This window comes from Malaclemys terrapin, chromosome 19 (assembly GCF_027887155.1).
Source record: "Malaclemys terrapin pileata isolate rMalTer1 chromosome 19, rMalTer1.hap1, whole genome shotgun sequence".
Lineage (NCBI taxonomy): Eukaryota > Metazoa > Chordata > Testudines > Emydidae > Malaclemys > Malaclemys terrapin.
The window spans coordinates 8,997,707-9,015,059 of NC_071523.1; the positions used below are offsets into that span (position 1 = coordinate 8,997,707).

The following is a 17,353-nucleotide window of genomic DNA, read 5'->3' on the forward strand; positions in this document are numbered from 1 at the left end:
AAAATGATGGTGTTGCTTAATGATGCTGCTATTGTGGCTGTGTTTCGACTTATTTCTGCTTTGGGGATTCCTTCAAAAGAGGAGGAATCAACTTTCCCTTAGGTAAATGGCATTCTTAGGTCTTTTTGGCACTACGTTTAAAACCATGCTAGCCACAATCGCATTAAAACACAATCCTAGCATGGTTTCCCTAAACAGTGTGGGTTCTCTTGCCATCCTCCTGCCTTACTGCTCCCTTTTAATTCAAATTGTATGAGTAGATACAATTTTTACAGCTCTATATGCAAGCACCATGTGAGAGAAAAGTTAATTTCCCCTCTTCTCAGTGCAAGGAATCACCTTTGGATCAGATTACATCAGGGGTTCTCAAACTGGGGGTCAGGACCTCTCAGGGGGTCGTGAGGTTATTACATGGGGGGTCACAAGCTGTCAGCCTCCACCCCAAACCCCGCTTTGCCTCCAGCATTTATAATGGTGTTAAATATATAAAAAAGTGCTTTTAATTTATAAGGGGGGGTCGCACTCAGAGGCTTGCTATGTGAAAGGGGTCACCAGTAAAAAAGTTTGAGAGCCACTGGATTACATAATGTGAGTTGCATGACATGATGTATTGTTCTCCATCAAGACATGAAAAGCTGTTTGTTTTTCCACACACAAAGTTAACTCATTTTCAGTAAATCAGAATAGAAACTGCTCTGTTTCACAATACAGATTAAAGTGGAAGGGAAAGACAAGACAATCTGTTACCTTGCACCATTGAGTTAAGATAAGGGATCTGGCACTAAAATAGTTAGCAGTTCTAAATTCACTGCCAAGAGCCTTTTCTTTTATCACAAAAGGAAAAGAATCACCACCATAGAATAACTGGCCTGGAGGGAGATATGAAACTGCAGAAGATCCAAAATATAAATAGTATATTTAGAGGGTCAAAGATCAAAATATGGTTTAGGTGATATCAACTATGCTACGTGACTATCAGTTTGGCCATAAATATAGGGAAACAATAAGACAGATGGACAGAAATTGCTTCAGCATCTGATTCTTTTAATGCTATGGGATGAATAATGACCATTGCAGAAATCAGCTGATTTGATAATACCCAGGCACTTGCTAAACCCAAGAGATGCAGAGGGAGCCAAGCTGCAATCTTAAAACAAAACTTCCCCAGTTTGGGAATGTCAGGAGCTGGGGTTTTGGTTTGGGCCATGATAAAGATAGTGACCAGCCATGCAATTCACACACAGCTTTGGACCCAGATCCAAACTTCTCCAAATTTGGAGATGTTCACGGCTGGGGTTTTGGTTTGGAACCATCTCTACTAAGAGGGTCTAAGAAACTGGAAGCCCATACATATTAGTATTTTAAAGAGGGATTAATAATGATTGAAATGTTAGTTTTGTCACAGACATGACTTGAAGGACAATAACTGCTTTTTAGGTTTTTCTTGTAAAAATGATCTTTATTACCCTGAATTACCTACTATTGAGCAAGACTTCTCCATGAATTTTTACACATTTGACTCTATATAAAGTCCAGGGGAATGGAGTGTGGGTTTTAAGATGCATTGCAACTATTAGTTAAATATTTTATTTGTAAAATTAAGGATATTTAATAGATTGTTCTCAGTTTCCCTAAATAAACAACTTTAAAATATTGTATCCCATTACTTTCTTCTTTTTTGCTAAATACGAAAACGACAACTTCTGTCTTTTTTGCCATGACATCCTATATTTTTGCCATAACCACCATGGGCTTTAATGATGATTTACAATGCTGCAGGTCTGCAAACTTGTTCAAAATAGTGTCAGCACAGGAGAATAAGGAAGCTATTTCAATAGGAGATGAGCACCTAGCTCCATTAAGCTCTTCTGAAAATCCCAGCTACAAATACTAAAAGGAGAGCTGGCAAGTCTAGTGTCAGAACTATCTGCAGTGGTTTTGTTCACAACGTGTTCCTCCTTGTTTTGTTTGTCTATTCAATTCCTCTTGCTTTCTGCTGCTCTCCAGATGTCTCCAGCTGACTCTATCTTCTAAGACACTGTAGTTGCTAAACCCAGCCTTAGTTATTGTGAAATACTGGGCCTAAGATTAATACGTGACAGTATTTTAAACTGCATTTTGAACTCTCATGCTTAGTATATAGGAAAAATTTTACACATCACGTAAGAAAAAGAAAACCAAGAACCTTTGTCAGAGCAAGACATGTCAATGCCCACATCCTGAAGGAGCTGCTCCACTGCTTCTACCCATGAGAGTAAACTGCTTAGAATTTCAACTATTGGTGTGTGGATCCACAAGACAGAGGGGTCAATGCACAGATCTTGAAGGTTACAAATCTCTCTTTTCAAGCTACTGCTGCAATAGGAGGTCTTTAAGAAAGCCTGAAAGAGAATTAATAACAAACAATCCAAACCTCATGATTATGGGTCATTTGTGTCTTAACACAACAGTTAATACAATAAACCCTTTACAACAAAATACACTGTATTATCACTACGACAATCATGCTCTGTTTTAAAGATGCCTATTTATTTATTGCAACAACTTTCAGGAAAGTGGTTTCTGTAGGATGTAATGCAACTTTGTTCACTCCATCAGATACTGCATGTGTACTGTGATGCATAGCAGGCCCTATCCTGCAATGGCCATTTCCATTGTCTTCTGAACTCAATTGGGTTTCGATCCACATTTCAGACAACTTTTGATACTTCTGTGATGGGGAATAGTTAGTGCTCCACAGTAAAACATATTTGTATCTCTGGTACTATTACCCCTAGTAATTTTTAGGGGCCTCAGCCACAAACCTGTTTTCAGGTAGAGTATCTTTACGTTTACACACACACACACACACACACACACACACACACACACACACACACTATTTAAAATGTAAAGTCAATCAAGCACACATTCAGCAATAGGATCAGAAATAACTATAGTTATTTCAAGACAATTTGAAAAAGCAAAATTATGTTGTTTTCCACTCCCATATACTAGAAAAATTATCCAGGCCAAATCAAGAATATACTGTATCCTCAGGAGTCTTGCATCTAGCACTGAAAGTCACTGGGAGCTGGGTGCCCAACTTCCTTGAGCTCCTTTGAAAATCCCAGTCGACAACTTTTATCTGTCATCTTTGCTCCAGTTTCAATAAATACATTTTGCTGAGCAGTCTGCATGGCCAAAAAATGGGGTTTTCACATTAACAGTAAAGTTTGTTCAGATCAAATGGACAATGGATCATATTCTTCACACCCCAGTGATGCACTGAAGAGCCTAACTTGGAAGATTAAAAATAATAAAATAAAGAATTGCATCTTTTTTTAGAGTTCCACATAACTTTTGTATTCAAACGGCCAACCAGAGGTCTAACTTGCATATGTACATGCAATTACCATGATTTTGTTGTGTGCAGTTCTAAACATCTGGGGCTCCCAGCAGCCTGCCTGGCAGACAGGAAGCCCAGGGAACCCCAGCTCCTTGGCAGCCCATTGGGTGAGATGGGGAGGAGCCTGGAAGTCCTGGGAGTTCCAACTCTGCAGCAGCTCACCACGCAGGCTACCAAGGAGGCTAGGAGCCTGGGGAGTCCCAGCGCCCAAGCTCCCCATCAGGCAAACTGCTGAGGAACAGGGGAGATGGGCAGGTAGGCAAACTTTCGACTAATCGGCATTTTGTGATGGGAAAATGTTTCATCCAAATATTTCTGTCCAGCTGTAACAACAACAAAGCATTGCCACTGATTTGTAGAGCAGGAACACATCTCTTGAGTACCATCTGCAGTAGATCTTTTCTCTGGTTAAACATCTAAATTAAGTCTGTGTTTAGGACAATCGTGTGCAATCATAGAGTCATAGACTACCAGGGTTGGAAGGGACATCTGGAGGTATCTAGTCCAACCCCCTGCTCAAAGCAGGACCAATCCCCAGACAGATTTTTGCCCCAGATCCCTAAATGGCCCCCTCAAGGATTGAACTCACAACGCTGGGTTTAGCAGGCTAATGCTCAAACCACTGAGCTATCCCTCCCCCCATATATCTGAATTATCTTCTAATTCACTTTCAGTATATAAAAAGCACTTAAACAAGTGACCTGGAATTCATCCAATGATTTCTTCAACACCTCAACACTTTCAGATACTTCCTTCTCTTCAGAGTCCTTGGAAATGATTTCCTCCTGTAATAACTTCTCCTCTTCATGAATCTGCAGATTTTCATCAGTGATCTGTCTTATCTTTTCCATTAACTGACAAAAGGGTATGAAGGCAGAAGAAGAAATAAATGCACACAAAAATGGAAGACATTCCCATTTTCACTTGAAAAGAATGGCTTAGTAAATGTAAGCTTACATTTTTCACAACAATTCTTATTTCAGTGTAAAATAATTGACAACAATAGTTTAGTGCTTTACTAATCACTAAGGCCCAGATCCTCAAAGGTATTAGGTGCCTAATTCCCATTGACTTCTGGCAAAACACCTTGGAGTATCCTAAATAACTTTAAGGATCTAGGCCCCAGAAATTAATTTTTATGAGTTGGTTTAAGGAATATCCCACCATCAAGGGGCCAATTTTCAAAAACAGCTTCTCAATGCACATGCACATTTTGTGCTCTGAAATAATTTTCACGCGCATATGAAAGAACGTGTGTGCGAGCACACGCACGCACACACACACTCAGGATTGCTGCATGCAAACTGAGTAGTTTTAAAGTAGTTATCTGCCAAATCTGTATGCTGCTCAGTATTGACTTCAATGGATGCTTCAATTTAAATATGTGCTTAAGTGCTTTGCTGCACCAGGGCCAGAGCACTCAGCACCGTGCAGGATCAAGATGTCTCTAATGTGCAACCCAAATCGTCTCCATTTTGTAGAACTTCCATGCAGTAAGTGTCAGTGGCAGATCCTGCTGACTGAAATGAAAGAGAAAATGAGCCTTTACTCAGGTCATGGGCAAACTTTCAGAGTCTTGGAAATCTAGGATTCAAACTATAATTTGGTGTAAAATTTTACCCACCCTGACTATCCTGAAGTGTGTTTTCCTATTAAAGCATACTTGCTCAGCCCCAGATTTGGAGGGGGAAATGATCACATTTCTTCTTAAATACAACAATGTTAGATATTGTTGGTTTTTCAAGTGAAACCAGTAAATCATTATATCTTAAACTACATCTTACTCAAGTGTTTAACTGAGATGGTTTCCTGAACCTAGATGAAGAAAGTGGTAGAAGGCAGAAAGCCAACCCCTGGAGCAGTAAAACATTTGAATTTAACAATTTTTTTAAAAGATGAGCTCCCTCCTTTCTTAATTGGCATTCCAGTGAAATAAAACTCAGATACAGCACCAGATCCATTTACCGGGACTGTACAATTTATCCATATCGTATTCAACTCACCTCTCTCCCACCTCCCTGCTCCAAAATTCTCCATTAAGGTACCTTAGCTCTGTACTCATGAGCATCTTTTGGACCAGCGTCATATGTCACCTTGTATAAGGTGCGTGTAGCACCTTGTCTGCATGAAAAACTTTCCAGCAGTCTGGGACGGGTACAGAGACATTACAAAATTACCTTTGTTTTTCAATTGGTAAAATGAGTCTGTATCATTGGGAATGGGGGCCAACAAGATAAATGTGTGTAAACAAACACAATCAAAAAGATCTGCTCCCTCAGTATCAGAAGCCCACAAAATGTAAAAGCACCAAGAAGTTGTGTTTGCTGTCACCTGAACTAACCTGTTGATCTGTTACAGTCTCTGGAATTTCTGCTTCTTGTGAATAGACGATTTCAATCATTTGCCTTTTGAAACACTCCAGCTAAAGCAGAGGTTGATAAAGTAAACAAAATCACTAACAGCTAGAGTCAACAGAAACTCCATTTGGCTAGTCTGCGCTAGTCCTGAAAAGTCAATTAGGAGGGCACACCAGTTTAATAATTATGTTGTTCTATGAAAATTTTCAGGAATTATAGAGGGCAGGAATAGAAATTTTGAATTAATTTTGAGGGTATTCTTTGATCATTGACCTTGGAGCCCAGTGACCACGCTTGCCCTTGCCTTAGGCTATAAATTCATCTCACAATAGTCCTCAACAAACACTACTACTAAACTCTACGTTTACACCACATTGATAGCATAACCCTGTAGTTAATAATATTATTCATGTTGTGTACTAAGTTAAAGGGTATAATCAACAGTGAGACACCAGGGGAATTGTTAAATCATTGTCAGTGAATTAAAAGTGATTCTTGAAAAAGGAATGCCATCTTTTGTAAGTACAGTATGTTGGAAGGAACGTGAAGAAAGGGTGCATAAAAATAAAAACATAAATACATTTAAAAAACAGAATGAGGATCCCTATAATAATTCCTAAGCAAAGACAACAAACAAAATACAAAACAGAAGAAGAAAGAATTTAACTACATAAGTAGTAAACACACAAACAAAAGGATCCACTGAGGAACTACACTGGAAAGCTGATGTCCAAATCTGCTCCCATTAGAGTCAATGCAAGTTTTGAAATTAATTTTACTGTGAGCAGGATTGGGCCCACAGTAACAGATGTGGTAAAGGTCAAGTGCTAGATGGGGCTCTTAGTAGCCTCGTTAACATTCCTGCCCCAATCCGAAGGGAAGATTGAACTGAGTTCTCTGCCTCTGATTGAGTCACCTCTCTGGATACTACTAAAGCACCTCTGTCAGAGATGATTTATCTGTGAAACTCATAAAAATGTTTCTGGAGAGCAAAGGCACCAGATTGCATCACACGTTAGATATTTAAACAATTTCCCAAAGATCCCTCTACAAGGTCTTAACTCCCGGCCCTGCTAGCATTTCAAATTACACAAACTAGACAGATTGCTAGACTAGAACAGGTTGTTAGGCTGTATGGTCTGGGTGCGATTTTCTAAAGTAAAATTCCCATTGCCGGCACTGAAGGCTGTTGAAAATGCCACCCACTGTGTATTTTTCAGAAACAAATTATAAACATTTCGAGTGAAGTGAGCTTAACATAACTTTGTTTGGCAGGTGGTATTTGTCTCTTCCCTTGGCTGTGACAAAACATTACCCAGTCTCTCATCTAACGCATCTACAAACACACGCACTCCTGGGACAAGGAGTTTGTAATCTATGACAATTGTGTGGGTTCCTGTTAGACACTGGCAGGACTTCCCAGTGAAGTAGCTGTTACTAGGGGCCTGATATTTACCCTTTGCTCCACTAGTCACAAAAGTAATGGCTAATTAGCATAAACCTGTTCAAAAAGTTAACGCTATAGCAGAGTTTCTCTGACCAAGGTGAACAGGATTTCTTTGCCGAGAACCTTGCTAACAACCTTGGGCTATAGGCCACTGAGGAAGATGGGAGTGAGATGATTGAATAGCTTTATAACACTGTTCTAATAGGATTGTCAGACCAAATATATATCATTGTCCATATGAGACAGGAAACTTTGCTGAATCCTGCTAGCAACAATCTTGTTTAAAGATGGTGGTAGCTGGCTCCGTTCTGTAAGGAGAGGGCCCCAAACTAGTACATTAAACATTTAAAGGATTTGTAATTGCACCAGAGTAGATACTTAAACAAAAGTATTTTACAAAGGGGCTTGTTTTTCCTTGAAGTGAGTCAGGCAGCAGTTGTGGATGATTTATATAGAGACTGGGTGATGGAGAGGACAACAGAAAGAAGAAGGAGCATAAAATGCCTATGCATCATAAAACACTAGCCATCTGTAAATGAGATATGGAAACACACCCTGTAGCCATGATACACACAATTTGGAATTATCAATGTAGCAACCACAGAGTTCTGTGCTCCAGATTTATACTTCCTCTGTGGCACTCTGGCTTTCACTAGCTTTTATGGCTGTTACAAATCATTTTTCCTACAGAAACGCTCCTATTGTTAGCTATAATGCAGAGCACAGAGTAATTTTCTTTTCAGCAACTCCTACCTGAGCTTTTGCCTGTTCCAAGTCAGCTTTAATGAGGCCTTCTCTGCGCCCCATCTCTTGTAACTGCAGACATTTCCTTTCACATTCTTTTTTCAGTTCCTCTTGAGCCTGAAACAATGAAAGCACTTGAATATCAAAGGGCTACCATATAATAATGCCATAAGCAGATCTATCACTGTTTCCTACGGAAATCTTATTAAAAACAGTAGAGTCCACATAGAACTTTGGGTCATGCAATGTCACTTTTTTTTTTTTTAATTTGCAGTGCTGGGTACTTAAGCTGTTTAACATCCTAGCTATAGGTCATCGGTAGCTCATCAGTCATATAATTCTAGCCACGCTGCCCATGGTTTTAAATTAAGTCACTGGTACTGGAGCTTTTTGGGTCTCCTCTTGCACAAGATAAGAGAGTCACTGAATGTGCTCCATTCTACAGCCAATCTATAAAGAAAGGATTCCAGTAGGCTCCCTGATTTATGAGTAATATATAGACAACTCCTTTGATTCTCGACAGTACCAGTATACCTGATCAGTCTAAAAGGACATATCTAATTCTCCATGCATGTGTAATGTACCAGCTAGGGTGTGTGTGCACGCATGTCTTTCCTCTACTGAATGTAATCAGACCTATTCATGTACCTGCTAGTTTGTGATTATCATACCCTCTAGTGGCTGGCCAGCAAATATGTTCAGTGTTCTAATACTATGGCCAATTAACAGAAAATGTCATTTTTTAGGTCAGGTGGTAGATATCTGTTTTCTTGGTGCTAAGGGCTGTGCATGTGGTTTAAGCTGATCATCTTGGAACAAAGTACAGTTACAATTAACATCCACTGAATTGAAGGTAACAAAGTTGGAAACCACTGCTAGACACCAGAATTCTATCCCATTCATGGAAAGTAAGAATTCTTTATTGCAGAGCAAGCAGTGAGATCAAAGAAATAAAAATCTAGGCAATAGTCCTATAAACACATTAATGGGCCTTTCAAGGGGGCAGAATTATACTCAGGAACATCAGAATGGGTCTCTGCTTATCTGACTCCACAAGTTGCCGCCTCAGTCGCACAACAATGCTTTGGAAAAGGAAAGTGTTATCAACAGAGTTGTAGAAGAAAGAAAACTGAGATGATATAGGGGACTATACCAACACACCACCCAAGAAACAGCAAGGAAGTGTAAAGGAGAGAAGAGTAAATTTAGAATCCTTTGTAATGGAGAATATCACGTAGCAGAAATATCATAAAAACATTTTATCTTAATTTTATTTTCATTCTAAAAATAAAAAATAAAATGAAATAGCTATTTCAAGAAGAAAAAAACAACACAGCTGCAAGCAGTGTACCTGGACATGTGCTGCACAGGCTAGCCCAAACCCTGAGCCGGCCTCTGCTGATACATTAGGAACAAAAGCAGGAAAAATGCTGCAGCAAGGTTGGGCAAAGCAGCAAAGACTTTCCTTGGGGGGCATCCACCCTTGTATGTGTGCTGGGATGAGTCCTAATCAGTGGGTCTCCACAAAGGAACGTGAAAGGGGGAAAGTGGGCATGTCACTCACAAATAAACAAGAAGCTGCATAGCCCAAAGTCAGAACAGGAACTGTGCTATGGTACTTACCACCACAGTGGAGTCAGGGAATCCATTCCCAATTTCAAGACTATATTTGCCTAGAGTTTTACACTTTCCTTTTATTCAAAATTATAATTTCCTTTTCAGGATTGTACCTCATGAGAGAGAAGCTAGCAGGCAGAATGGAAATTTACCTTTGTTTTTTCTGCAAGCCTATTTGTTATGATTTCCTGTTCGGTGCAGTTCTTCTGCATTTCTCCCTGCAGCCTCTTCACTTGCAGCTCCAGCTCTCCAATGCGCTGTAAAAGTCCCAATAAAATGGAATCAACCACACAAAATAGTAAGTCACCCAATTACTGAGATTATATTTCAATAAACAACCTAGTTTCATTACATTAACTTCAAGACCTTTTTTGTTTTATTAAACAATCTGAGTAATTCAGTTATTGCATATCCTAAACCTTTAACTAATAATACATTTGTCCTATCTATCATTTTAAAGATACTGGATTTACAGAGCTGGGTGAAACTAATCATTAGCTTATAATGTTTCATGTACAGTACAAAACAGACAGGTTTATGTTTTCATTTACCTCTGATGCTTTGCTCTAAACTCCAAATAAATGAAAAAAAAATACATTTACTAATCAATATAGTGATTGCCAACTGCAGTTTAAATCTTATTTCAAACAGAATTCCACTTCATAGAAAACTGCTATTACAATATTTCCAGGAGTCAACATTTCTCCAATCTGTTATGCAGTTGCATCCCTTTCCATGACAAGAACCGGATTATAAATACAATTCTTAACAAGTCTAGTTAATTATTCTCTTAGGGACGCAGAGTTTCAATTTGCTGCTTGCCTATATGCTAAAACAACCCAGGCAACTGAAAACTAACTCACATTTTGGTATGTAATTACTTCTCTCTCTCTGAATTCATGCTTCATTTCCTCTTTAATTCTAGAACACTGGAATGAACAGCAACCAAGGAAAAAATCATCAAGCAAGGAAGATATGATCATTTTTATATTATGCTGAGCACACACCAAAATAGTATGGCACCACAGTAAAGGCCCAATACCACAAGTTGCTGAGCGTCCTCAACTCACAATAAAGGAAATGAGAGAAGGGGCGCTCAGCATCTTTCAGGATTGGACTTTTAGAAAAGCATTCCCTGCTTTAGAAAAGAAAAACAGAAAGACAATTAAGAGTTAACAAAGCTACGTAAGACAAACCCCTCATGCTTTAGAAAAAGAGTGCTATTGAAAATGCAGAGGTAAGGAAGAAAGGAATAGAAGAATTTTTTGAAACATACAAGATGATCGGAACTAGTATTAAACAGAAATTTTAAAACAAATACATGAAACAACACATGTATGTTGTGAGATAGTATTCTGAGCCTAGAGAAACTGGTTATATTTATAGGACCAAATGTTATCAGAAGTTCAGATAATAAGCCAGATTCTGACTGATGCGTATACAGACACACATCAGAAAGCCCCTGGACATAGGGTAGTGCAGTGTGAAAGTTGTATGCCCCGACTCTGGCTCTTTTCAGAACTCATGAAGAGGCTTCTCTGAAAGCCCCCCAACAAGGGAAATGATGGAGGGAAGTTCTGGGATGGGGCTATATGTAAGGACTCTATGTTTCCTGCATATACGCATATGCCTCCTCGCCTGGTAAAAGATATTACAGTCTCCCCACCCCCACTAGAGCTGGGTGAATACTTGATTTTTTAGTTCGACAGGCAAACCAAAAAATCCCAAACAACATTTGTTTCAGGTCAACATGAAATGACAATTTTTTGGTTTTTCTTGTTGAAATGAAAAACAAAAAAAATTCATTTTGGGTAAAGCAAAAAATTGTACTTAGTTTTCAAGTGCTTTTAACCCATTTGTTTTAGTGAAATTGAGCTACATTTTGAAACAAAGTTGTTTTGAAACAAAAAGTCTTTGACTGTTTCAGAATTCCCCCCCCCCCTTTTTTTTTTTGCAGTCAAAACTATTAGCTGAATTTGACCCAATTTGGTGAACAGTTTTGACTCACCCAAAATTGCATTTTTCAATAAATAAACTGTTTGCCCCCCCCAAAAAAAAATCACCCGGCTCTATCCACATTGCTATCAGGATTAACTTGAGGGGATAACATGGGTGGTGGTAAAGTGCTATACATCACAACACAGGCTGCATTTAGTGCACCATTTTGCAACTATTTGTTTTTCACAATCCCTAGAGCTCTATCCTGCAGCCCCTTCGTCTCATCACTAATCTCACTGGTTTGAAAAGAACACCTCACACAACATGGCCTGCAGGGTCAGCCCTATAATGCCATCACCTTGAAGGAAGTGTTGAATTTGTACAGTGGAGTTTGTATGAGATGAAAGATCCCTGCCTTCTGTAGTGCTACACAGAATCATAGAGAGCTGATCCTGAGAGCAGCCGGGTGACTCCTGTAAACTGCTAAGCACATCAACTCCTGTGTTCGGTGATGGAACTGTATCCACATTGAGTCACAGGGAACTTAGGAGCTAGCTATTTTTAAGAACTTCAGATGTTCTCACAATGAACCCTTGAGTCATATGCCTCCAACCATCAGCTACTTTGTGCCTTGCAAGTTAAAATTGAATAAACGGATCCAAAAATCTAACTCAGAAGGAAAGGAGAGGAAATACATTTCTTCATTTACAGGCAAGAAAACTGGGTTACTTATAGTGAATTGGTATTTTGCTGTTACAGCTGTCTGCTCCTTAGAAATTCTACAAGTATGCCACTGTGTACTCCGGAAAACCCCAGCATTCAAACTCTCAACAGTACACTCTCATGCACCACTGATTGCTCCTTCTCTTCTAGAAATATGCATATTGCACAACTCATCCCTGCTGTGTTTCAGCCAATTCAGTGTGACGTTAAAGGGGAAAGATCTGAAATGAAGGGGACGTGGACGGACGAGTGGGGATTCGGTGAACATTTCTTGGGTCACAAAAATCCGGTATGCCTGGTTTTTGAGGTCTCCTCTCACTGCTTGGGAACTACAAAGTAATAGTGTGGTTTTAGGTTACAATATTCTGTAATGCAGCCTGACCAAAATCAAGCATCTGCTCTAAATTTGATTTGATTGAGCTGTTTTGCAAGAAGTATAACCACAGCTTGAGAGTAGCATCTTTGTAAATGTACAGGACATGGTTAGGAAAAGCCACACAGCAGCTTTCTTAAAGAACAGAATTGAAGACAATCAGAAGTGGGCTTGGCTGTGGGACAGAGCAATGATTGGATCTCAGAAGTAGAAAACCCCGGTTTGAAAATAACCTGATGCAAGTGTTTTGGACAAGCAAACAGAGGAGATGATTCATAGAAATGGCACCACACCCCACAGAGGGAGAAGGTCTAGGAAAATTCACAGCTGGAAACCGGGAACTCTGAAAAAGAGGGTTCCATAAAAACACCTTGCAACTTGCTGGTTTTACAAATGAACCTAGCTAGGTACATACCTGGCCCTCATCACTGTAATACCTGAGCAATGTGGCTCAGCTTTCCATTGACTTCTATCTGAGTTGGATCAAATCGGAAACACCAAACAAACAACAAAAACAAAAACCACTCACTAAGGGAGAACAGGTGATGAGCTCCATTTATAGGGGCTCAAACATAGGATCCCAGAGTTGGATGAGGATCAAATTCAGGCCCTCTGAGAGAGGGAGAATTTCTCCTGCTGGAGGATACCTATTCAGTAGCCCTTTGAGGAAATATCAGACGCCAGATGATGATGATGAAGAAGCAGCTCTGTGATGAAAAGCTGAGACAGCAGCCAGATGAACTCTCAGAGAAGGGTCAGATTAAACAACCATCACCACCAAAAGGTAGTAGTACTCTCCCAAAGTTCACCTAAATCCCAAGCTCTGTTCACATCCCAGAATTCTCCAATTCCACCACCAAAAGGAGGCACCACATTTTGACAAAGTGGTTTGATTTTGCTTTCCTCGTGGTCGGCACACAAGCGTGCTCACATGCACAAATAAATCTACTCCCTCCTGCTTGGGCTTTTCTTCCCGCCCCATGGCTTCCTGATAGGGTGTCCAGCCTGGCAGGGAATATGCTATCCCTCTTAGGCGGCTGGAGGAACCACAGAGCTCTTCTCTCAGGCTGAACTAGGAAGATCGCTGAGCAGTTGATTTGCTCTTCAGGGAACAGAGCATGCAGGATGGCTCTCTTGCAGTCTTGTACCAGGAAGATCAGTGGCTGCTCCCACTGGATTTGGAGATAGGCAGCAATAGCATTAAGTGGGGGGCCAGCAACATTTTGAATTTGGCACCATTGTCTCTGGTGAACGGATAGTTGTGTTGTCGTTACTCTAATATGGCCACAACCTAACAGCAGAGCAGTCAGAATAGCACAGCAAACAGAGTGAGCAAACACAAGCTTATACACTGGGTTTTGGGGAGCCTTCTTTTAGACATGCTTTCTTTGAAAGGGTCTTGGAGAGGTTCACGGAACCCGAAGAGAATGACCATGCTGACTATGAAAAGGATTTTCACTTGTTTGAAATAAAGCACTGTTGCTAAAATTGGAAGGAGGAGAATAAAAAAAAAGACATATAGGCTAGTGCCTGAGTTTTTCACCTGCCTTGCAGTAAGGGAGAGTACTTTTAACAGGAACTCAGTGCTATTCAGTGGAATTCACCATGCAGGGCAAGTGGGATTTCAATGTGCCAGAGCCACACAAAAATCCTGAATCACGTCCACATGAACAGCAGAATTAAATTTGAGACAGATACAGAAACTGCAGAGGCAAAATTGGAGTGTGGCATAAAAGGATGAGACACTGGTATGTCAACACTGAAATCAGGTGGTGTGATTGAGACTATATAGACATACCTGAGCTAGCTTTAATCTAGCTAAATCAAAGGTAGCTCAAGTAACAATAGCAGTGAAGCCATAACAAAATGGGTTGCGACCACCCAAGTATGTGCCTAAGGTCCTGGGAGGGCAGGACATACCCATTTCCCTGACTCTTAGTTCTTGCCTAGTACGAAACTACAGTACAAATACAGAAACTATAGCTATTGGCCCAAATTTGGCTCTGGTGAAATCAGTGGAGTTGTTGAACTGGGTCCATTTTGTTGTTGTTATTTTACTAAACCCTTTGTAGTATAGTAAATAACAGTGCACATAAGCATGGGTGTCAACCTTGGCAGAAATGACTGCAAGCTGATTATCCTTCTCCCTGTTTTCCTTCTTTAGTTTATCTGCATTCAGTTTTAGTTGCAGTATTCTCTGCTCCTTTGCTGAAATGTCTCTTTGCAAACTGGTCACCAGTCCTGCGAAGAACAGAATTTAGGTCAAAGAAAACAACTGCATTTCAGTTACGAAAACCTGCTAAACAATAAACTCATCATATAAACACCAAAGAAGAAAAAATATTTATCATATATTAACAATATCTGGTTTTGAAAGCAGATCCAAATTTAGTCCATACACTCTGGGAGTTGTTTAGTGACCATTAGTCCCAAGGAATTCAAAGCTTTGGAGAATATGCTCCTTTGGGCAAGAACAATTCTCTAACAGCTCAGTTTTTCTTGAAAAATCTATCTTTAGGTCTGAAACTTTGATAATTGTCTGTGGACTGGTGTAAGTAAATGTAACAGTCTGTTTGCTTTTGGAAAACTGAGATGGAGTGAAATGATTTCGCTAACGGGACTGTATTGTTAGCTACTGGTTAAATAAAAACACTGAGTATTTTGTGTAAATATTAAAGTCATTTTGACTATTAAAGCATTATATAAAGGAAGGCTGGAAATTGGAAAATGGTTTGCACTCTGAGACAAAGCCCTTGAAAGATGTTCAGAGCACTGGATACAGGAGGCCGGATCCTCAGTAGCCGTAAATCAGCACAGTGTCCCTGAAGTTAGTGGAGCTATACTGATTACATAGCCGAGGGGTTGATCTACAGTGACTAACAGTTCCTTATATTCCAGGGTTTTTTTTCCTTTCCTTTTTTTTTTTTTTTTTTAAATAAACCATCTGTCCCACAACTCACCCAGGTTTAGTTCCCAAAGTTCCTTATTTCTACTCTACTAGTTCTTCTGTCAGAAGAAAGCTGTAAGCCTCAAAGAGGTTAAAATGAAATAGAAAAAAGAGATGAACAATTTTAGAAGATCCTCAAAGCCACTAAAAATAATTTCTGGCCAGAAAAGTTGTCAAGTATACATTTTCATTGCTAAACTATATTAACTGTGATCCTAGCCCTAAAAACTGCATGTTAAAGTACACTACCTGAGATGCCAGAGGAAATATACCTGTAGTTAGAGCTTGATTCCTCCTTAACTTCTCACCCTCTTTTTTCAAGTTTGCAATTTCTAAGTCTCTTTCAGAGAGGGAATGGCACAAGACTTGGCTCGAATCTCTCTGCAGATTGCTGATCTACAAAAGATATGCAAAGAAAATAAATGATTGGTCACCTTAAATAGGGCGAACCAGCAGAAGTCAAACAAACTCTATCTTTGTTCTACATTTGAACCAAACTTGTTTTGAGATTTGAAATAGGTTAAATGGCTTTTTGTTTAAATTAGTCAAATACACTCATGTCTATACTTCCCAATTCAGTCGTGATGAAAAGCTGCTATGAGAAAAGTGTTCTTGCTACATTTCCAACTCCATGGATATGCCAGATATTTAGACAGTCTGTCCAATAGCAAGTTAAGGAGGGCCTTTACAGCTCTCTGTTTTCAATCTATGCAGATGGCTAACTTAAAAGTCTGATATACGGCACTGAGAAATGTAATCACTTCTGTCCATGGGGCTTTGGGTAGATGGAAGACCTACCCCATTACTTATGATTTTGTAATTTGTACTGCCACTTGAGGTCAAAATGGCTTTCTGTGTTTTTGTCCCAGATGCCTGTTTCTAGAAAACAGAATATTTGTTAGGAACTGACAGTGTATCTGTGATTCAAGCAGTTGCCCTATTTGCATGGTCAGCCATTAGAATAAGGAAAAGGCAAGTGGAACGGTGATTATATATGGTTTAATTGTTTTTTGTTCTTTTTAATTTGTTTGTACATACATTTTAAATATAATTCTGGATATATATTGTAATACATTTTATTTTTTGTGCATTGAACAATGGCTAAGTTGCTAAACTTGATTTGATATTTCCAACTGGGAAAAATGCATGAAAACCTTCATTTGTGAACTTGTTTTCCAAGATCTCCATCCCAATTCTGCGGACCTGAGTGGTTTGAATAATTTAGACAAATATTCAAACCTGAGAGTTTATCCAAACTGAACAGGGTTCAGCCATGATTACTCTAAGCACAAACAAAAGTCAAATAGTCTCTCTGCTACTGAAATATTCCAGCAGTCAAACATTCAGAAAAACAAACAAACCACAGATCCTTCTCAGCTAACTCACATGAGCAGCCCCATGGATGCTTGCATGAGTAAGTCAAAAGGATTTATATATCATGAGCCAACTTATAGCAACAGGAGGAGTAAGGCTAGTATTTCAAGGTCATTGGTTTATGTGTTTTTTTCTAGAGTCTTCAGCTAATTGTCAAGAACAAATATTTCAGATGATAACTTACTGAAAGCACTCGAAGGCATTTGCATTTTCTAATGCAAATAAAGATCAAACACATTACTTCCTGGCTGTCATGAGTGAAGATGAAACTTTGCAGTCTACTTTTTCATATCATGGCCAAAGAGATAATAAGGGACAAAATATAAATTTCCCATTGTTAAAATAATTGGTTTCATGAGCCTAATTCAGAGGGGATAAGTAGTTTGAAGGAGCCCACTGCGGGAGTGTGCAGCTCTACCTGCAATATATCGTCTTCAACATAATA

General features: G+C 39.4%; 1 protein-coding gene across 3 annotated transcripts in view; it reads right to left on the reverse strand.

Moving 5' to 3' along the window:
- The window catches only part of FHAD1 (forkhead associated phosphopeptide binding domain 1), a 59,193-nt gene that overhangs the window by 27,042 nt on the left and 14,798 nt on the right, over positions 1-17,353 (reverse strand). For all 3 annotated transcript variants that reach the window (XM_054009472.1, XM_054009471.1, XM_054009473.1), the window contains exons 8-14: positions 15,807-15,930; positions 14,698-14,828; positions 9,706-9,810; positions 7,946-8,053; positions 5,730-5,810; positions 4,090-4,242; positions 2,186-2,381 (exon numbers count right to left, since the gene is read on the reverse strand). In XM_054009472.1, coding sequence (XP_053865447.1) covers positions 2,186-2,381; positions 4,090-4,242; positions 5,730-5,810; positions 7,946-8,053; positions 9,706-9,810; positions 14,698-14,828; positions 15,807-15,930 — 898 coding nt within the window. The remainder of the gene's footprint in view (positions 1-2,185; positions 2,382-4,089; positions 4,243-5,729; positions 5,811-7,945; positions 8,054-9,705; positions 9,811-14,697; positions 14,829-15,806; positions 15,931-17,353) is intronic.